Source organism: Tupaia chinensis, unplaced genomic scaffold (genome assembly GCF_000334495.1).
Source record: "Tupaia chinensis unplaced genomic scaffold, TupChi_1.0 Scaffold138425_1, whole genome shotgun sequence".
NCBI lineage: Eukaryota > Metazoa > Chordata > Mammalia > Scandentia > Tupaiidae > Tupaia > Tupaia belangeri.
In genome coordinates this window covers 516,826-533,372 of record NW_006198322.1, presented here as the reverse complement: position 1 = coordinate 533,372, position 16,547 = coordinate 516,826, and the positions used below count along the sequence as shown (strand labels likewise).

Below are 16,547 nucleotides of genomic sequence, written 5' to 3'. Positions count from 1 at the left end.
GCTGATTCTCCTACTCTTTTCCACACGTGGGAATGATTCCCTTTCTCCTCTGAACTTACATGTGGTCACGTGACTTGCTTTGACTAGTGAGATGTGACCAGAGGCAAGCAGGGGCATTGTTGTATTTCAGTTGTAGTATTGCAACTAAAATCACTTTGTCAATGTTTTTTGAATAAAGAGAGTTGTTGTTTAAAAAAAAAGAAAGAGGGGCCGGCAGGTGACTTGGGAATTAGAGGTGTTAGACTCCCACATGGCTGACTGCAGTTTGAGTCCTGGACCTGGTGGCTTGCCCCCCCCCCTTACTCTGTCCCTCTCTGGTCAAATTAAAATAAATAGCTAAATAAGGTTTATTAAATAAATAAGAAAGAAAGAAAATAATAATAATTTTTTTTTAAAGAAAGATAAAAGGCAAAGCAAAGGCAGAGCATCATTCTTCAGGCTTTTCTCCTATGTGGTGGTTGTCCAGGCATGTGTTAATACTAAGTCGAAGATGTCGTCAGACCCAGTGTCCAGGAATACTTTGCTTCTACACTGAAGACAGTTGTACTGTTTTTGCCCCTGAGTAAGAAGTAAACTTTTCGTATAATAAGTCAGGGTAAGCTTTGAAGTTGTTAGAGCAGCATAACCTACCTTGTCTGGCTGGGCCCCCCAGTCCTCTGCATATTTAACAACTAGTATTCCTGCGCCAGTAGAAATCCGGTGATATGGCTTCTAATCTTCACTCTAACTCTGATTCTAACTCTGGAAAAATTAGTGTTCTCTGGTGACCATCTCTTTTAGAAAAAGATTTTAAAGTCTATTTTAATATTTTGTATATTCAAGGAAAACCATGTCTGTTTATAACTGTATTTAAGTATATGGTTAAAATACACATTGTCATTTAATTTCTTAAATTTCATGTAATAAATTGTTGCCTGTATTAGGGCTGCTATTATTTATTTTGGAACAAAACTTCTCACATGAAATATGTATTATTTTAGAGTCTTAGTAATCTACTAACAAAATGTAGGTTTTCAAACATTAAATCACTGCACTTCTTAATTAACTTGAAACAGTTTCTATATTGGGCCTTCACAGCCAAACTAAAGTAAGGAAAAAGATATTTTTGTTTGTCACAGATAGATGCCTTTCTTTTGCCACATCAAAGATACGACTTTCGTCCCAGAAATTGGAGTATTGTCATGAAAGTGCCAGTGTTTTACTGCCTTTTTTTCCCCCTACCAACAAATTTATGGCTTATCTTCATAGTTAGAGGCTTATTTTTGTTTCTAAGTTTAGGTCCTCTATAATTATTTGGGCTAAAAAATGGACATCAGATGTGTAAATTCCTCAAAACACTCAATATTTGAATTGATTTAGTGTAAGTCCAGTTTTCCAAGGTTTAGGTTTTCTTTTGAAGCCCTACTGCCTTTAATAGAAGCTCAAATTCTTTTTGAAACTCTGATGAAATCATCTCCTAAGTATGTGTAGTTCGTGATCCATACAGTTTCCAGCACTGTTTGAAACTGGCTCTTTGAGTAACCAATCTGTTTCTAGCTCACACTTTGTAGATAGGTTAACAATGAGCACCAATTTATTTTGCTCTCAAAGCTTATTATCAGATAGGTTATCTTCTATACATACCAAACAAGTATTTACGGAAGAAAATAATATAATTACTAAACCAGCTATTTGTGAAGCTAGGAGTCAGAGTTCTGAATTTTTTTTTTTTTTTTTTTTTTGCTATAGGGTGCATGCACTCACCAGAAAGACAGAGACAGAGAGACAGAAAGCGAGAAATCACCACCAGGGGGCATGGCCACGCTGCGATCCCTTCTCCATTCTCCTCTCAGGATCTTGGGCACGCACGCACACAAACCCAGCATTGAGTTTAAGCCATCAGGTCCAGGACTTGAACCATAGTCAACTACATAGGAGTCCAGCGACATAGCCATTACGCTAACTGCTGGTCTCCAGAGTTCTGAATTTTTAATTTAGCCTATTTCTCCTAATTCATGCTATTTAGTCTTTAAGAAGAATTATTTTTCATATTGTAAAAGGCACTTTATTATTATTTTATTTATTGTCGGAGGGCACATATGTTAGAGTGTGAGAAAGAGAGGGAGAGAAAGAAAGCATCTCCCAGTGAGACATGATCATGCTGCAATCCCTTCTCCATTTCTCTTTCTCATCAGGATTTGGGACACACTTATACATGTACCTGTTGTGTTTCTCAAGCCACTGAAGCTGAGATTCAAACCATGGCCAGCCATATGGGATCCAGTTTTCAAGGCATGGAACTTAACCTCAGCACTCATGGGACCAGCCCAGGACACTTTAAATTCACATTAAATTCTCACTTCTTTTATATAACTTTAAAAATATATTTTGTAGTAGTATTATAAAAAAAATTTTACAATACATATATTCCATTTCTGTTAAGACCTGTCTTCTTCTCTTGACCCTGGCTTTGTTAATAGCTGTGTGATCTCAAATTAATTGCTAACTTATCAAAGCATTAGTTTTCTTTTGTTAAAGTTACAGTCACCTAGTGGATACCTTACTAGTTTTCTTTTTAATTTCGTGATAATTTATGTGTGAGCATTTTAAAGTATACTTCTTTAGCCTTGGTCATTTCTTTGTCTACAGAGACACATATAATGGCCCATGTTCTAGAGTACATCTTTATAGCCTCTTTGTTCTTCCCTAATTCTAACATAACATATATAATGGTAAGGATAGGCTAAATTGTGCTGCAGTAACAACTCCTCTCACCAAGGTCGATTAAAGCAACAAAGTTTAAGTTTCATACTACCTGTCTGCCCTTAATATGTTGTCTGGGATCTTTGTTCTTTATTATCCTCATTCCAGGATTTAGACCTTCCAAGTATAAACTATCTGGAGCTTTGTAGGTATGGTACTAGAGATAGGAGATAAAATATCCGTTTTATGCATCGTCTTTGAAAAGTTCCACCCAGAAGTATTATAAATGTCATTTTTATTTATTTAACATTCGTCAAGGCAAGTTACATGGCCATACCTAACTTCAAGGGTTCAGGAAGTACTACTGTCTCACAATGTGGCCTGAAATCTCACAAGCTCCATGTATTCATGGAGCTTACAGTATTAGGGGAGGCAGGAAGGATAGTGCCTGAGGTACTTAAATGAAACAGGTTAAGTGCGATGATGAAGAACAGAGTACTATGTAAGCATATAGGAAAATTTCTCCTGATCTGCTTTCCAGTTGAATGATTCTCTCTTCAGTTATATATAATCTGCTGTTTAAACCCTTCCATTGAATTTTTAATTTCAGTTGTTTCATTGGGTCATTGGAAAAGTCATGATGTATTTTTGCATAGAAAAATGTCATGACTTTTCCAATGACCCAATAATTTCTCATTCCTAAAAGAGTTCTTTAAATCTGCTTAATTGATTGCTTTTTTATTGTTTCTATCTCTGAAACTGTTTTCAAGGATTTATCTTTTATGAAGAAATTATTTTCTCCAATTGTGATACCATTTTGATTACCTACACATTTTTTGACAATTAAAAGTTACATGATTATAGTTTATTAAAATTTGACAGTCTTTAGGGGAAATATTATCCAAATTATTTACACAAATTGCAAATGTTAGTAATTTGCTCATAGTGAATATGTAAGCTGATACATAAGAATTTGATTTGAGTTAGGTTGTTGGGATCATGACTGATTTTTTCAAAGTTTATAAACTGAGACCAGCAGATGGTATAATGGTTATATCAGTGGACTCCCACATGGCCAACCACAGTTAAAGTTCAGGACCCAGAGGCTTAAAACTCACACCAAGCGCATGTGTGTACGTGCCCAAAATCCCAAGAGGAAAATGGAAGAGAAGGGCTTGCGGCATGGTCATCCTTCCGGGTGGTGATTTCTTGCTTTCTGTCTCTCTGTCTCTCCAGCAAGTGTGCAGGCCCTATAGCAAAAATCTCTCTCTAAAAAAAAAAGTTTATAACCGTAATGTTATTTTATAGATTTTTTTTTCCTGGTTTTATTGAGGTATGATTGACAAATAAAATTGTATATATTTAAGGTATATAACATGCTTGGTGTACATGTATAATATATACGTATTATGAAGTCAGTACCACATTCAAAGTAGTTTAACTCATCTATCACCTTACCTAATTGTGAGAACATTTAAAATCTTCTCTCAGAAAATTTCAAGTACATAATACAGGATTGGTAGCTGTAGTCACCATGCTGTATTTCATAGTTTTTAGAATTTAAGAAATGAGACAGGGCCAGCCAGATGGTATGGTGGTTAAGGCAGCTTGGATCCCACCTAGCGGACTTGGTGGCTTGAAAAACATGCCAGGAGCATGTGTGTGCATGCCCAAATCCAGAAAGGAGAATGGAAGAGGAGGGACTGGGTTAGTCAGCCCCCTGGTGGATGTTTTCTCACTTTCCTTCCCTCCCTCCAGCAAGCACACACACACCATATAGCAGAAAGAGGAAAAGAATGAAAAGAGAGAGAGAGAGAGAGAAAAGGAGGAAGGAAAATAGAGAGAAAGAAAGAAAGGAGAGGGAGGGAGGGAGTTGACCAAATCAACTTAAACACAAAGTAAAAGTAATTATATGAGGAATAATTTCTTGATGTCAATGAAATGTTTTAAAAATCTCTTCGGTTTGTTTCATCATCAAATAAAGCTCTGATTTGCAATCATAGATCAAACTGAAATTGTTGTAAGTAACATTTTTACTTTTTATCTTGATTATAAAAAGTTTAAGTATATGTGGATCTATGGTACATGGTATACAAAGAAAAATTATACAAACAACTTGCTCCCCCTTTTCTCCTTTCTCTTTTCATTTCTCTTTCATTCTTCTATTAGTTAGGTTCATCTCACCTCCAGAGTTGGGAGTAGAATTAAAAATACAGTTTTCTTGGATTTAGCAGGAATAAGAAAATGAAGAAAAACATACTTTTTCTTTGTGAACGTATTTTCTGTTACAGAGTAGTATGCTTCTCAAAAAGGAAACCGGACTTCCAAGACCAAAGATATTCAGCATTAAAAAAATGGGTAAACACCTCATAATATTTTCGTAAAATATTTTCCAGGAAGAAGAAAGGCGTATCGCATCTGTGGTAGCCAAGAAAGAAGAAGAGAAGAAACGAGAAAGTCATAAACAGTCTTTGCTTAAGGTATTTTCTCTGATGTGCTCATGCCTGTGTACACGCACATGCACACCCTGACACTAGCTAGTGAGTCTACTGGCAAAGTGGTTTCTAATCTTTGTCATTGTTTCATTTTTCATTCCAGTCAATAGAATGGTTTTTGGTAAGCAAACACCCCTCAAATATTTATAAATTATTATCTGTAAGTAAATCCGTACATGAGAACTATAATGCGCATTATAAAACACATGCAAAAGTTAGAAAATTTAACAGGAAGAGATGAAAAATAAATATGGCAGAAGTTATGATGCTTCAAAAATGTAATGCAAAAATGGAGTTAAAATATGGTGCAAAAGAAATTGGAATCTTGAGACCAGCAGGTGGTGTGGTGGGGGGATGGGATCGTCCACATGGCCGATCTCCATGGTTCAAGTCTTGTACTTGGAGGCTTGCTTTCTCACTTTCCCTCTCATTCTCTCTCTGGCGAGCACATGTACCCTATTGCATATTTTAAGAATAATAAGTAAAATAACTTTTTTAGAAATTGGGATCTATGCAGTTTTTTCATAATACGCTTTTTCTGTGGACTTTTTGAAGACCCCTTCGTACTGATACATCATCCTGTATGTCCCAAGGCATGTGTGTTTCGTTTCGGAAAGCACTGTCCTAGATTGCCAGTTTTACTCATAGAGTAATGAGCTTTGCTACATGGCTTTTTGTTTGCTAATTTGTTCGTTTGTTTATTTATTTATATACTTATTTGGTTTTTGCCATAGGGTGGCATACACCATGCACTCACTGGAGAGAGACAGAGAGAGGGAAAGAAAGAAATCACCCCACTTGGAGGCTTGCTTTCTCACTTTCCCTCTCATTCTCTCTCTGGCGAGCACATGTACCCTATTGCATATTTTAAGAATAATAAGTAAAATAACTTTTTTAGAAATTGGGATCTATGCAGTTTTTTCATAATACGCTTTTTCTGTGGACTTTTTGAAGACCCCTTCGTACTGATACATCATCCTGTATGTCCCAAGGCATGTGTGTTTCGTTTCGGAAAGCACTGTCCTAGATTGCCAGTTTTACTCATAGAGTAATGAGCTTTGCTACATGGCTTTTTGTTTGCTAATTTGTTCGTTTGTTTATTTATTTATATACTTATTTGGTTTTTGCCATAGGGTGGCATACACCATGCACTCACTGGAGAGAGACAGAGAGAGGGAAAGAAAGAAATCACCCCGTAGGGGGTATGGTCATGCCATAATCCCATCTCCCCCATTTTCCTCTTTGGAATTTTGGCAAGCACACCAAGTGCCCAGTGTGATTCTTAAGCCTTCCTGACCGGGACTCAAACCGTCATCGGCCGTGTGGCAATCTAGTAGTTTAGCCATAATGCCACCCGCCGGCCCCAGTTTTTTTCTTTCAATAATAGCTTTATAAATGTAAAGTTTTCCTATGAGCTCCTCTGATATAAAAGTGGTAAAATTTTTGAGGAATTAAGGAAAGAAAATGTGTTTCACAGTGACTTTAAATTATTTAAATCATGTCAGATATTACTTTCCTTAAAATGCTTTCTTTTTACATATAATAACGTCGTAAAGTATAATAGAGACAAATTAAAGTCTGTAGCTCATATTCTGCGTCATGCTGTGTTCTAAGGAAACAGTACCACCCTCATTACTGTAACGCATGCTTGTTGAGGTGCTTTTACTTCTTTAAATTAAAATGACTTTCTGAATTTAAAAAAGACTAGTAGGGACAAAAATTGTATGTATTAACCTTAGGAAAGCAGAGAACTTGTGGGGCGTTGGAAATGTTCTGCGTCTCGACAGGGACACGGGTCACACAGGTGCACTAGTTTGGAACTGATCTCACGGTGTTCCTAAAACCCCTGTGGGAACCTCTGTGGAGACTGCTCAGTTACCAAAAATGAAACCCTGCCCAACCCCTCACTGCTCGGAACTACACTTGCCAAGGTATTTTGAGCTGTCGCTTAATGTGCTGCAATTTCCTCACCTGCTGTTGTCGACAACCTCCTGAGTCTTCCCAACCTTCATCTGATAACACCCACCCCGTTTATTAGCTGTGCCCGAGTCCTCTCCTGACGTCTCTGCCCTTTCGCCAGTTCAGTCAGTGGGACGTTAAGCTTTTCTATACTGGAATATCATTAAGGGTTGGTCAAAAATACCTGGCTTAGAGGAAATACAGCTCTTGTTAGTATTTTTAGATGTATAGGACCAAGTTTGCCAGTAATGCTTTAGGCACTAATGAGGTAGATATAGTAGTACTTGGAGAAAAGACCTAAAATACCTTTATGCCAACCTTTGGAATGATTTAGAAAAATGTAGTGTCTCCCTTCATGTAGTTACTGTTGTCAGATTCCTAAGTAAATGAATAAATGAATGAATAAAAATAAACACATGATAGATAGATAGACAGACAGATAGACAAACAGATAGGCAGACAGGTGATAGATAGATGGCAGAATTTTTAGGTCTGCAGAACCTCTTTCCAAGAGCCGTAGAGTATGGAAGGGAGGAGTGCTGCTTACCCCTTGGAAAATGTGCCACTAACTTTTTAACAAACATTTTTTAAGAGTTTGGAACATTTTTATGAAAACTTCGGGAAATAGCTAATGGTCACTCTACTCAAACTTTTTTTTTTAATCTTTTTTTGAGAGAGGGGAGGAAGGAGAAACAGAAAGAAAAGGCAAGAGAGGGGTTTCTGACAGGCTTTTGCTGTTGTGACCCTCTGTCCAGCCTGTCAGTTAGCTAGGATTATGAAAGGGTTTTCAAAAAGTTTGAGGAAAGTGCACATTAAAAAAACAAAAACACTCATGGATTTAAAAAACTTTTTGCACCTAAAGAAATTCATATTTGAGTTGTATTTTCCATAAACTTTCTGAAATATCCTTGTACAGGCAGGGTATTATACCTGGCCTGTTTTAGGTTGGTCTGGGATCCCAACCCCAGCCTTCCATGCAGCCCCAGCCTCACACAGCCCTGCCCTACTGCCTGTACCATTGTGGTTGGCCAGGATTCCTTAGTTGGGATTATTTAACTTTTTAAATTTTTAATAAAACCAAAAGCATAAGGAATCAAGAGACGCTGGCTCTAGTCCTAGCTCAGAATTGGCCAAGGGTTCTCGTGCAGTTCACGTGTCCTTCACCAGGAGTGGTACAGGAGGAGTATGTAGAGAGATATGTCTTCTGCCTCATTGCTCTTCCATCTTCCATTGTTTTTCTAACCTTGTAAATGAAGGGAGATAGTTACTGCTATGGACTCCAACAGCAGATGTTGAAATTTGACATCTTCTAAAGTGCTTTAACAAGATACAAGACGGGGCAGTTTACTCCAGCTAGCTGCTGGGAACAGCTGTAGCCGGCGTGCTAAGTGCCTCCATGATCTGTGGGATAAGCTTTTGTCTGGGTACCCCTTCTGCATCACAATCTCTGTCACTCTCCAGCCTTCCTTTTGCTTCTTTTCTTGCTCCACTCATGCCTAGAAGCCCTGTTGTGGCCTTCACCTGACCCCAGGCTATACTCCTGTCTCTTTCCTGGGCCAGGAGATGGCATGGTGGTTGAGGTGCTGGAACTCCCACATGGTTGATCATGGTTTGAGTCCCGGACCTCGTGGCTTGCTTTCTTACTCTGTCTCTCTCTGGTGAGTGCATGTGCCCTAGAGCAAATTTTAAAAATAATAATAAAGTTAAATGAACAATTCTTAAAAGATTTTTTTAAATCACTTTTCTTCTCCTGGCAGCAGTAAAATGAGGCATTCTCTTAATCAATGTGGAGTTGATCTGGCTTTATTAACCCCCGTAAAGGAAGTTCAACTCCACCTTGGGTATAGAAAGGTGTTTGCATTTTTCAGAGACTATCTTGTAATTTGATAATATAGTCAATGGCATAAAGACATGTTATTCCTTTTTCCAAGCATTACTTTATCTACTTCATGGAAAGTATTTCTTTCTGCCACCTCCTGTCAGCCAGAAAGCCAGATGCATAGAGCCAGCCTCGTTCAGAATGGCCATGGTGCCGAGTGAGAACAGCAGCACTGCGTAGACTAAGAGTTGGGTTGCCACAGTCATCAGAAAATAACAACACAGAATTCCCTGAGGGAGGCACTTCTTAGAGATCAGGGAAAGGACGTTCGGCAGTGCGCAGCAGAGCCCTCGTTCCTTCAGATAAGGACAGGCGAGGTGCCGAGACCGCACTGAGGCACCCGTGTTAAGCGCGATCCCCTTACCTGTACAGGGGACTGTGAGGTGGTCATGGAGGGGCCAGCGTGGTGTGGCATTTAGGGCATCACGTCCCACAGCAGAGCCCTCGTTCCTTCAGATAAGGACAGACGGGATGCCAAGACAGCACTGAGGCACCCGTGTTAAGCGCGATCCCCTTACCTGTACAGGGGACTTTGAAGTGGTCATGGAGGGGCCAGCGGTGGTGTGGCACTTAGGGCATCACGTCCCATGCGGCCGATTCCACAGCTCATTTCCTTCTGTGTCCTGTGTCTCTCTTGGGCTAGCATATGCACCCTACAGCAAACATCTAAAAGCAAAACAAATAAAATGTTCATGGAAAGATGGAATTAAAGTACAGATTTATTTAAGGTAGAAATATTTTTGAACTTCTTGCATATTTTTTACATAACATACATTTTCCATGAATTTTTTACAAGATCCTTTGCAAAGGTTAATTTGAAATTTCAAAAAAAAAAAAAAGAAAGAAAGAACCTAGACTGAAAACATTTTAAACACAAAATAGAACTTTTTAAAAGTCTTTTTTTTAATTGCCAGAGGACGTGTGTGTTCTCCAGGGAGAGATGGAGACAAAGAGAGGGCAAGGAGAAGGGAGAAAGAGAAAGCACCTCCCCCTCCATCCTGGGGTGTGCTCATCCCAGAATCCTTTTTCTTCCTTTTCTCCAACCCATCAGGATTTGCCTGGAATTTTTTTTTTTTTTTGGTGGGGAGAGGTTTTTGCTATAGGACGCTTGCGCTTGCCGGAAAGACAGAGAGGGACAGAGAGACAGAAAGTGAGAAATCACCCACCAGGGGGGATGGTCATGCCGCAATCCCTTCTCCTCCATTCTTCTCTCATGAGTTTAAGCCACTGGGTCCGGAACTAGAACAGCCGTCGACTACATGAGAGTCCAGCAACATAGCCGTTACGCCAGCTGGTGGTCCCCCTGGAATGTTTTTAAAGCCACCAGGGCCAAAATTCAAACCATTGTCAGCCATTTGGGATATGGCTCCTTTAAGCTACCATGCCAACTTAAATTTTAGTGTTTTGTCGTTGCTGTTTTTAGCTTTTTGCCATAGGATGCACGTGCTTACATGAGAGAGACACAGGGAGGGAACGTGGCGAATCACCCCCTGGGGGGACGGCAGTGCTGCAGTCCCTTCTCCTCAGAATTTGGGGCTTGCATGCACACACACCTGGTATGATTTTCAAGCCACTGGGTCTGGGACTTGAAGAGTGCTCAGTCACGTGGGAGACCAGTGCCTTAACTACTGCCACCTGCTGGTCCCCCAATTTTAGTTTTAACTGAGCAGACCAGTTCGCTTTTTATCCTTTCCAGCCATGCATATATGCTAAAATTTTAGGTAATCAACACAGGCAGACATACAAGTGAAAACAGTTATTTAGCCTGCCCGTATGTTCTGAGGACTGGTAGAGGATCTCCCTACCACTTGCCCCCTTTCCCAAGGCCAGAGCAAGCAGGCAGAGGGTCGGTACCACACTCAGCTCCTGTCTCAGTGGAGGGTTGTACTCTCAGTGAAGAGGAAAGGGAACGTGTGTTTTCAGCATCCCGATTTAATCGATAAGTCGTTTGAAAACGTTAGCTTTTTATAGTGGGAGTTTATCACAATCGGGATTATTTTTCCAATCAGTATATAAAAACTGAATATTGCCCGGCTGGCTTTCAGGAGCCTAATCTACTTTACTCACAGGGTTTCTGTGAGAGGACCACTCTCGGTCAGCGGCTGGCACCCTGAGCTTTGTGAGTGGGCAGCGTGGGCAGCGCTTGGGCGCACACAGGCCCCCCAGACACTACTCACACTGGGCGCAGGCCCAGCAGGCTGTCCCGAAGTCCTCGGTGAGGCCAACGGCAGAACGTCTGAGAACTGCTGCCCTAAGTGCCCGCTGCCCAGACAAAGTAATTTCTTTCTATTCATCTACTGGTAGGATGGGACTAGTTGTCTAGAAGCATTTCAGTCTAGTACAGTTTCTTTCCAAGTCTAGATAAAATTTTTCAGACATCATCATTTATGCTGTGAAGCTCGAAACGCTGATCAGTCTCTCTCTTCCCCTTCCCCGCCAGTGTTACTCTCATATTAGTCCTAATTATTGGCTAGGAAGCTTAAGCTAATAATACTTAGTATATTAGTGTTTTCTTGCTATGTTTAAACACAGAGGCGTATAAACTTCCATCAAATTAAAATTTCAAATAGTGAATTTTCCATGTCAAGTGTGTTACATATTTATTTTTAATAAAATTAAGTCCTCAAGAAATCGTTTTCTTCTATAAATAGGTTTTTTCCCCTTTATTATTACTGAGATGTTTGAATACACAGTTTAAGAACAGACTTCTTGAACTTTGCTTAGAATGTATGTTGGGTAGTAATTATAGGAAAGTGGCTGCTTCTGAAAGTATGATAAACAGGTACAAACAGCATGCTCTTTGGATACTTTCTTCTGCTGCAAAAGTTGCATTTATATAATTTTTGTCACAATTAACTTTTTTATAGGAGAAGAAAAGATTAACAATTAACAATGTAGCTCGAAAGTGGGACTTGCAACAACGAGTGGCCAACACTGCTGCAAATCAGGACAGGAAAGACTCCGACTCCCCTTCTCAGGACCCCTGCCAGATGAATGGAAGCGCCATCTCTGCATTTCCGGAGGAGTCAGGGTATGCACTGTGGTCCTCTCAGGGCACGAGCTCCATTAGAGAACTGTATTTGTCGCTCTCTGTCTCTCTGTCTCTCTGGTGATTCATGAGCCCTCGTAGCAAATCTCAGGTGTGTGTGTGTATGTGTGTGTGTGTGTGTGTGTAGGTGTGTAGATAGATAGAAATAGCCCAGCTGCAGCGGTGCACAGAGGCCGGCTGCCTGGCCAGCCTGAACGTGCCAGGTGGGTTACATGCACCTGCAGTCCTAACTGGGAGGCTGAGGCAGGAGGATCACGACAGGGAAACCCTGTCAAAAATAGCTCTCTCTTTCATTGTCCCTTTCCTTCTCTCTGTCTCTTTCTCTCCCTCTCTCACTCCCTCTTCTTCTTTCTATGCCATAAAGGGAAAAAAAGATAGAGAACAGAAAATAAAAATCTTTTCATACATTTTCCTAATTAAATAAGCCTGTCAGTGGTTTCCTGTTTCTCACAGGAAAAAGTCTAGATCATATAATATAGCTGGGCCCTCTGCCCACCTTCCTGTTTTACCCCAGTACCTGCCATCTTCTTCAGGTGCCGCGGCCTCGTGCTTCAGCTCAGTTACTTCCTACCTCAGAGCCTTTCTCGGAGTGCCGCTGTTCTGCCCCGAAGCCCCTTCCGTGTCCTGCCCTCACTTACTCCGGCTCTCCCCTAGAGGACCAGAGTCTAAACTTCACATCTCCCAGAGCCTTTCCTAACCCCAGAGACTAGAACAGATACCCCTTTTCTCTCTCAGGACCCCTACGCAGAGTCTAAACTTCACATCTCCCAGAGCCTTACCTAACCCCAGAGACTAGAACAGATACCTCTTTTCTCTGTCAGGACCCCTACAGCCCCCTTAGTACTTACCATAGTTAGGATTACATAACTACTTGGTAACTAGTTGTTTTCCTGCCGTCCCCACTAAAATGTAAGTTTCATGAGCAAAAGGGATTCTGATTATTTTGACCACTGGTGTCCCCAGCAGCCAGCACACAAACTTAGTCCTTCCCGGGTAATAGAAAGCAATTTGTCATAAAAGCTGGACGGTCACTCCCGCCATGGTCTGCAGTGCTCCAGCGGCTCAGCCTCTTTTCTTCTGTGACACATGCACCACACGGCACGTATCCCCAGGTGTATGAGCAGTTCTGAGTACTCTACCTAAACCCCACACACATTGGTATTCCTCATAAGAAAGCTTATTGGGGGCCAGCTCTGTGGCCTGGTGGTTAAGGTAGCCAGATCTTCCATGGCCATCACACAGTTCAAGTCCTAGATCCAGCAGATGGAAAAACACACCAGGCACGTGCATGTGTGTCCAAAATTCTGGCAAGATGAAAGGATGGAGAAGGGATTGAGATGGGACCGTGTTCCAGTTGGAAACGCATTTAATATGCCTACCCTGCCCAGCAGCAGAGCCTAGCCGAGCCTCTGTTTGGTGCACTCCAGACACTCACATTAGCCTATCATTGGCTAGAATCTTCTAACACAAAGTCTGTTTTATGAGAAAGTGATGAGTCTGTGTAATTTATTGAATACTGTAAAGAAAGTCATAACCAAATGGTTGTATGAGTACACTTGGAAGTGCAGTTCCTATTGAATGCATATCATTTTGTATCATTGTGAAGTCAGAAAATTGTCCCATTGTAAGTTAGGGACTGTGCATAGCTTTTATTTCATATTTTAAATAGAATTATTTAAGCTTTCCACATACAAAGAATATACTGAAGAAGTATGTAGAGAGGCCATAGAATAATGTTTAGGAAATTTTCATAGGAGTCTGACATGTATTAACACAAATATGCTTTTCAATTTTTTTTTAAGTTTTTGTTATAAGGCATGTGTACTCACCAGAGAGACAGAAAAACAGTGAGAGAGAAAGTGAGAAATCACCCTCCCAGGGGGATGGCCACACCATAGTCCCTTCTCCATTCTCCTCCTAGGATTTTAAGTATGCATGCACATGTACCCTGTGTGAGTTTCCAGTCACCAGATCCGGGACTCGAACTGCAGATGGGCTATGTGGAAGTTTGGCAACACTATGCCACCTGCTGGCCCCTCAAATTTTAATTATAGGATTAATTTATATCAATCAGAGTATTTCCTTTAGCTCACTTGGAGATTAAAGTATAGCACTCCTTACCTCTTTTAGCCAGAAAATAAGATAATAGGAATAGAAATTCTAATTAAGCAATAATCTGTATAACTAATATATCATTCCTGTATAGCCCTCAAGCTATAATTAATATCACTTAAATATCAAAATACGATTTTACTTGATTATACCTACAACATAATATTTTAAAACATTGGGCTTTATATTAAAGAGATCATTTATTTTATTATTTTGTTTTTATAGTTTTTGCCATAGTGCATGTGCACTTGCCAGAGAAAGACAGAGACACACACAGAGAGAAAATTCCTTCTCGTCCATTCTCCTCTCTGGATTTTGGGCATGCACGTACACGCACTGCACCTAGTGTGATTTTCAAGCCACCGCGTCCAGGGCTTCAACTGCCGCTGGCCATGTGGGAGGGAGTTCACCCAGAGCCTCAGCCACTAGCCAGCCCTGATCATTTCTCTTTTTAAGAAAAGTTTTAAAAGAGAGCCCTTTGATACATTCATGTTTACATATTGTGTTTGGTAAGGGTCTAACTCGATTTTATTTCAATTGGCTATTCAACTTGCCTTTCTTCACTATTCAGTTGTTGTTGTTTAAGTTTATTTATGCATTGACAGAGGGAGAGAGAGGGAGAGGCCATCCCCCTACTCCCAGGCTTTCAGTCAGTGTCACTGTTCAGGCTGACCCAGGATCTGAACCCAGGGCCTCCCATGTAGCTCTTGTACACACAGCTGCACTCTACTACCTGCACCCCACCGCCAGGCCTTTTTGTTTTGTTTATATGAGAATGCCATCTTTGTTTTAAGTCTCCATATATATATTTTTGGACCATCTCTTCCTTTCTAATCTCCTTATCTGTTTAATGCAAATATCAGACTTCTTTGATTATAGCTGTTTTGTAATAACTTTAATAACTAGTGGGGGAAATGTGCTCTCACTGTCCAGGTGTCAGTCCTCATGCTTCTATGCTTCCATATGAGCTTAAAATAACTTAATCTAAATAAAAAGGGAATACCAAGTTTATTATAATTTCAGAATTGATGTTACTATAATAATATCACTTTAAGAAACGTGGTACGGGCTGGCAGAGGGTGTGGTGGTTAAGGACGTTGGACTCCCACATAGCCAACCAGGGTTCCAGTCCCGGACCTGGCATTTGTTTTCTCTCTCTCCTCTCGTCCTGTCCCTCTCTGGTCAAATTAAAATAAGTAAGTAAATAAATAAAGTTAAATAAAATAATTCTTTTTTAAAAAAGAGAAGTGGTATGTATCTCCTTTTTTCAGGTGTTGTTTAATAACCAAAGGGTGCTAATCTGGGCAGCGTTGAAAGACTGAAGGAAAATTCTGAGGAGCTAAGTGAGATTAAAGACCTTGAAATTGTAGTACGTGTAGTCTGAATTGTCAAGTGAGGTCATTCCAGGAGCACAGAGTAGCTGATCCGACAGTGGAGAAACTACATGTCTGATCGGGAATAAGGAGATGAGAGAGCAAAGACAAGAACTAAAAATGTTGAGATCAGTGACTAAGAGTGAGGGGTCACATGGTCCAGGGGAGATTTTTAGGGAATTAGAAGCCAGAAATGTGTCAACAATTTAGGAGAAAATGTGGTGTTTCCGGCACTAGAGGTCTAAACAAAGTTGAAGATGGGGAATATATGAACCAGGGGCCATGAGGACACTGACAGTAGCAGGAAGGCTGTTGCACACGCGGATGGGCTGTTGGGGAGGGATGGAGTGGGGTCGCTAGAGGAGCAGGTGAGTTGAAACTGTCATTGTAGAGGTGGAAGTGACTGGTGCAAGCTGTGTGGGCCCAGGGGCCAGATACCCGCAGGTGACCCTGTCTCCAGGCTGCATGCGTGTCTTGTGCTCCTGCTGCCGGGCTGGTCACCGTTCAGGTTTCCTGGTGGCAGCTTGCAGTGAGCGCAGGAGTGTCCAGTCTCTTAAATTGTTCTTTTACCTGGGAAAATTGTCTCTGGTAAGTAGGTTCCAGAAAGGTGATGGGACTTCCCTGACATTTTCAACTTTTTTTTAAAGAATTATTTATTTTATTTTACTTATTATGTAATTTGACCAGAGAGCGAGAGAGACAAAGTAAGAAAACAAGCTGCCAGGTTCAGGACTTGAACTGTGGTCAGCTCTGTGGGAGTCCAGCACCCTTAACCACCATGCCACCTGCTGGCCCTGCATTTTTTAAGTGAATTATGACCAAACATCCTCTGACCTTCTAGAATAACTTAAAATTCTAAGTTATCATCTCAAAAACAAGCTGTCAGTTTCAAGAGAAACTTATTGAAAATGGTTGTGCCTTATAGTCCCACCAAGAGTTTTCGAATTTTATTACAAGTTCCACAAAGTCAGAGGTTTTTTGTTTGTTTGTTTGTTTTT

General features: G+C 40.6%; 1 protein-coding gene across 1 annotated transcript in view; it reads left to right on the top strand.

Moving 5' to 3' along the window:
• Window positions 1–16,547, top strand: part of LRRC49 (leucine rich repeat containing 49) — a 153,184-nt gene that overhangs the window by 105,227 nt on the left and 31,410 nt on the right. The window contains 2 exon segments of the mRNA XM_006172303.3: window positions 5,079–5,162; window positions 11,883–12,046. Coding sequence (XP_006172365.1) covers window positions 5,079–5,162; window positions 11,883–12,046 — 248 coding nt within the window.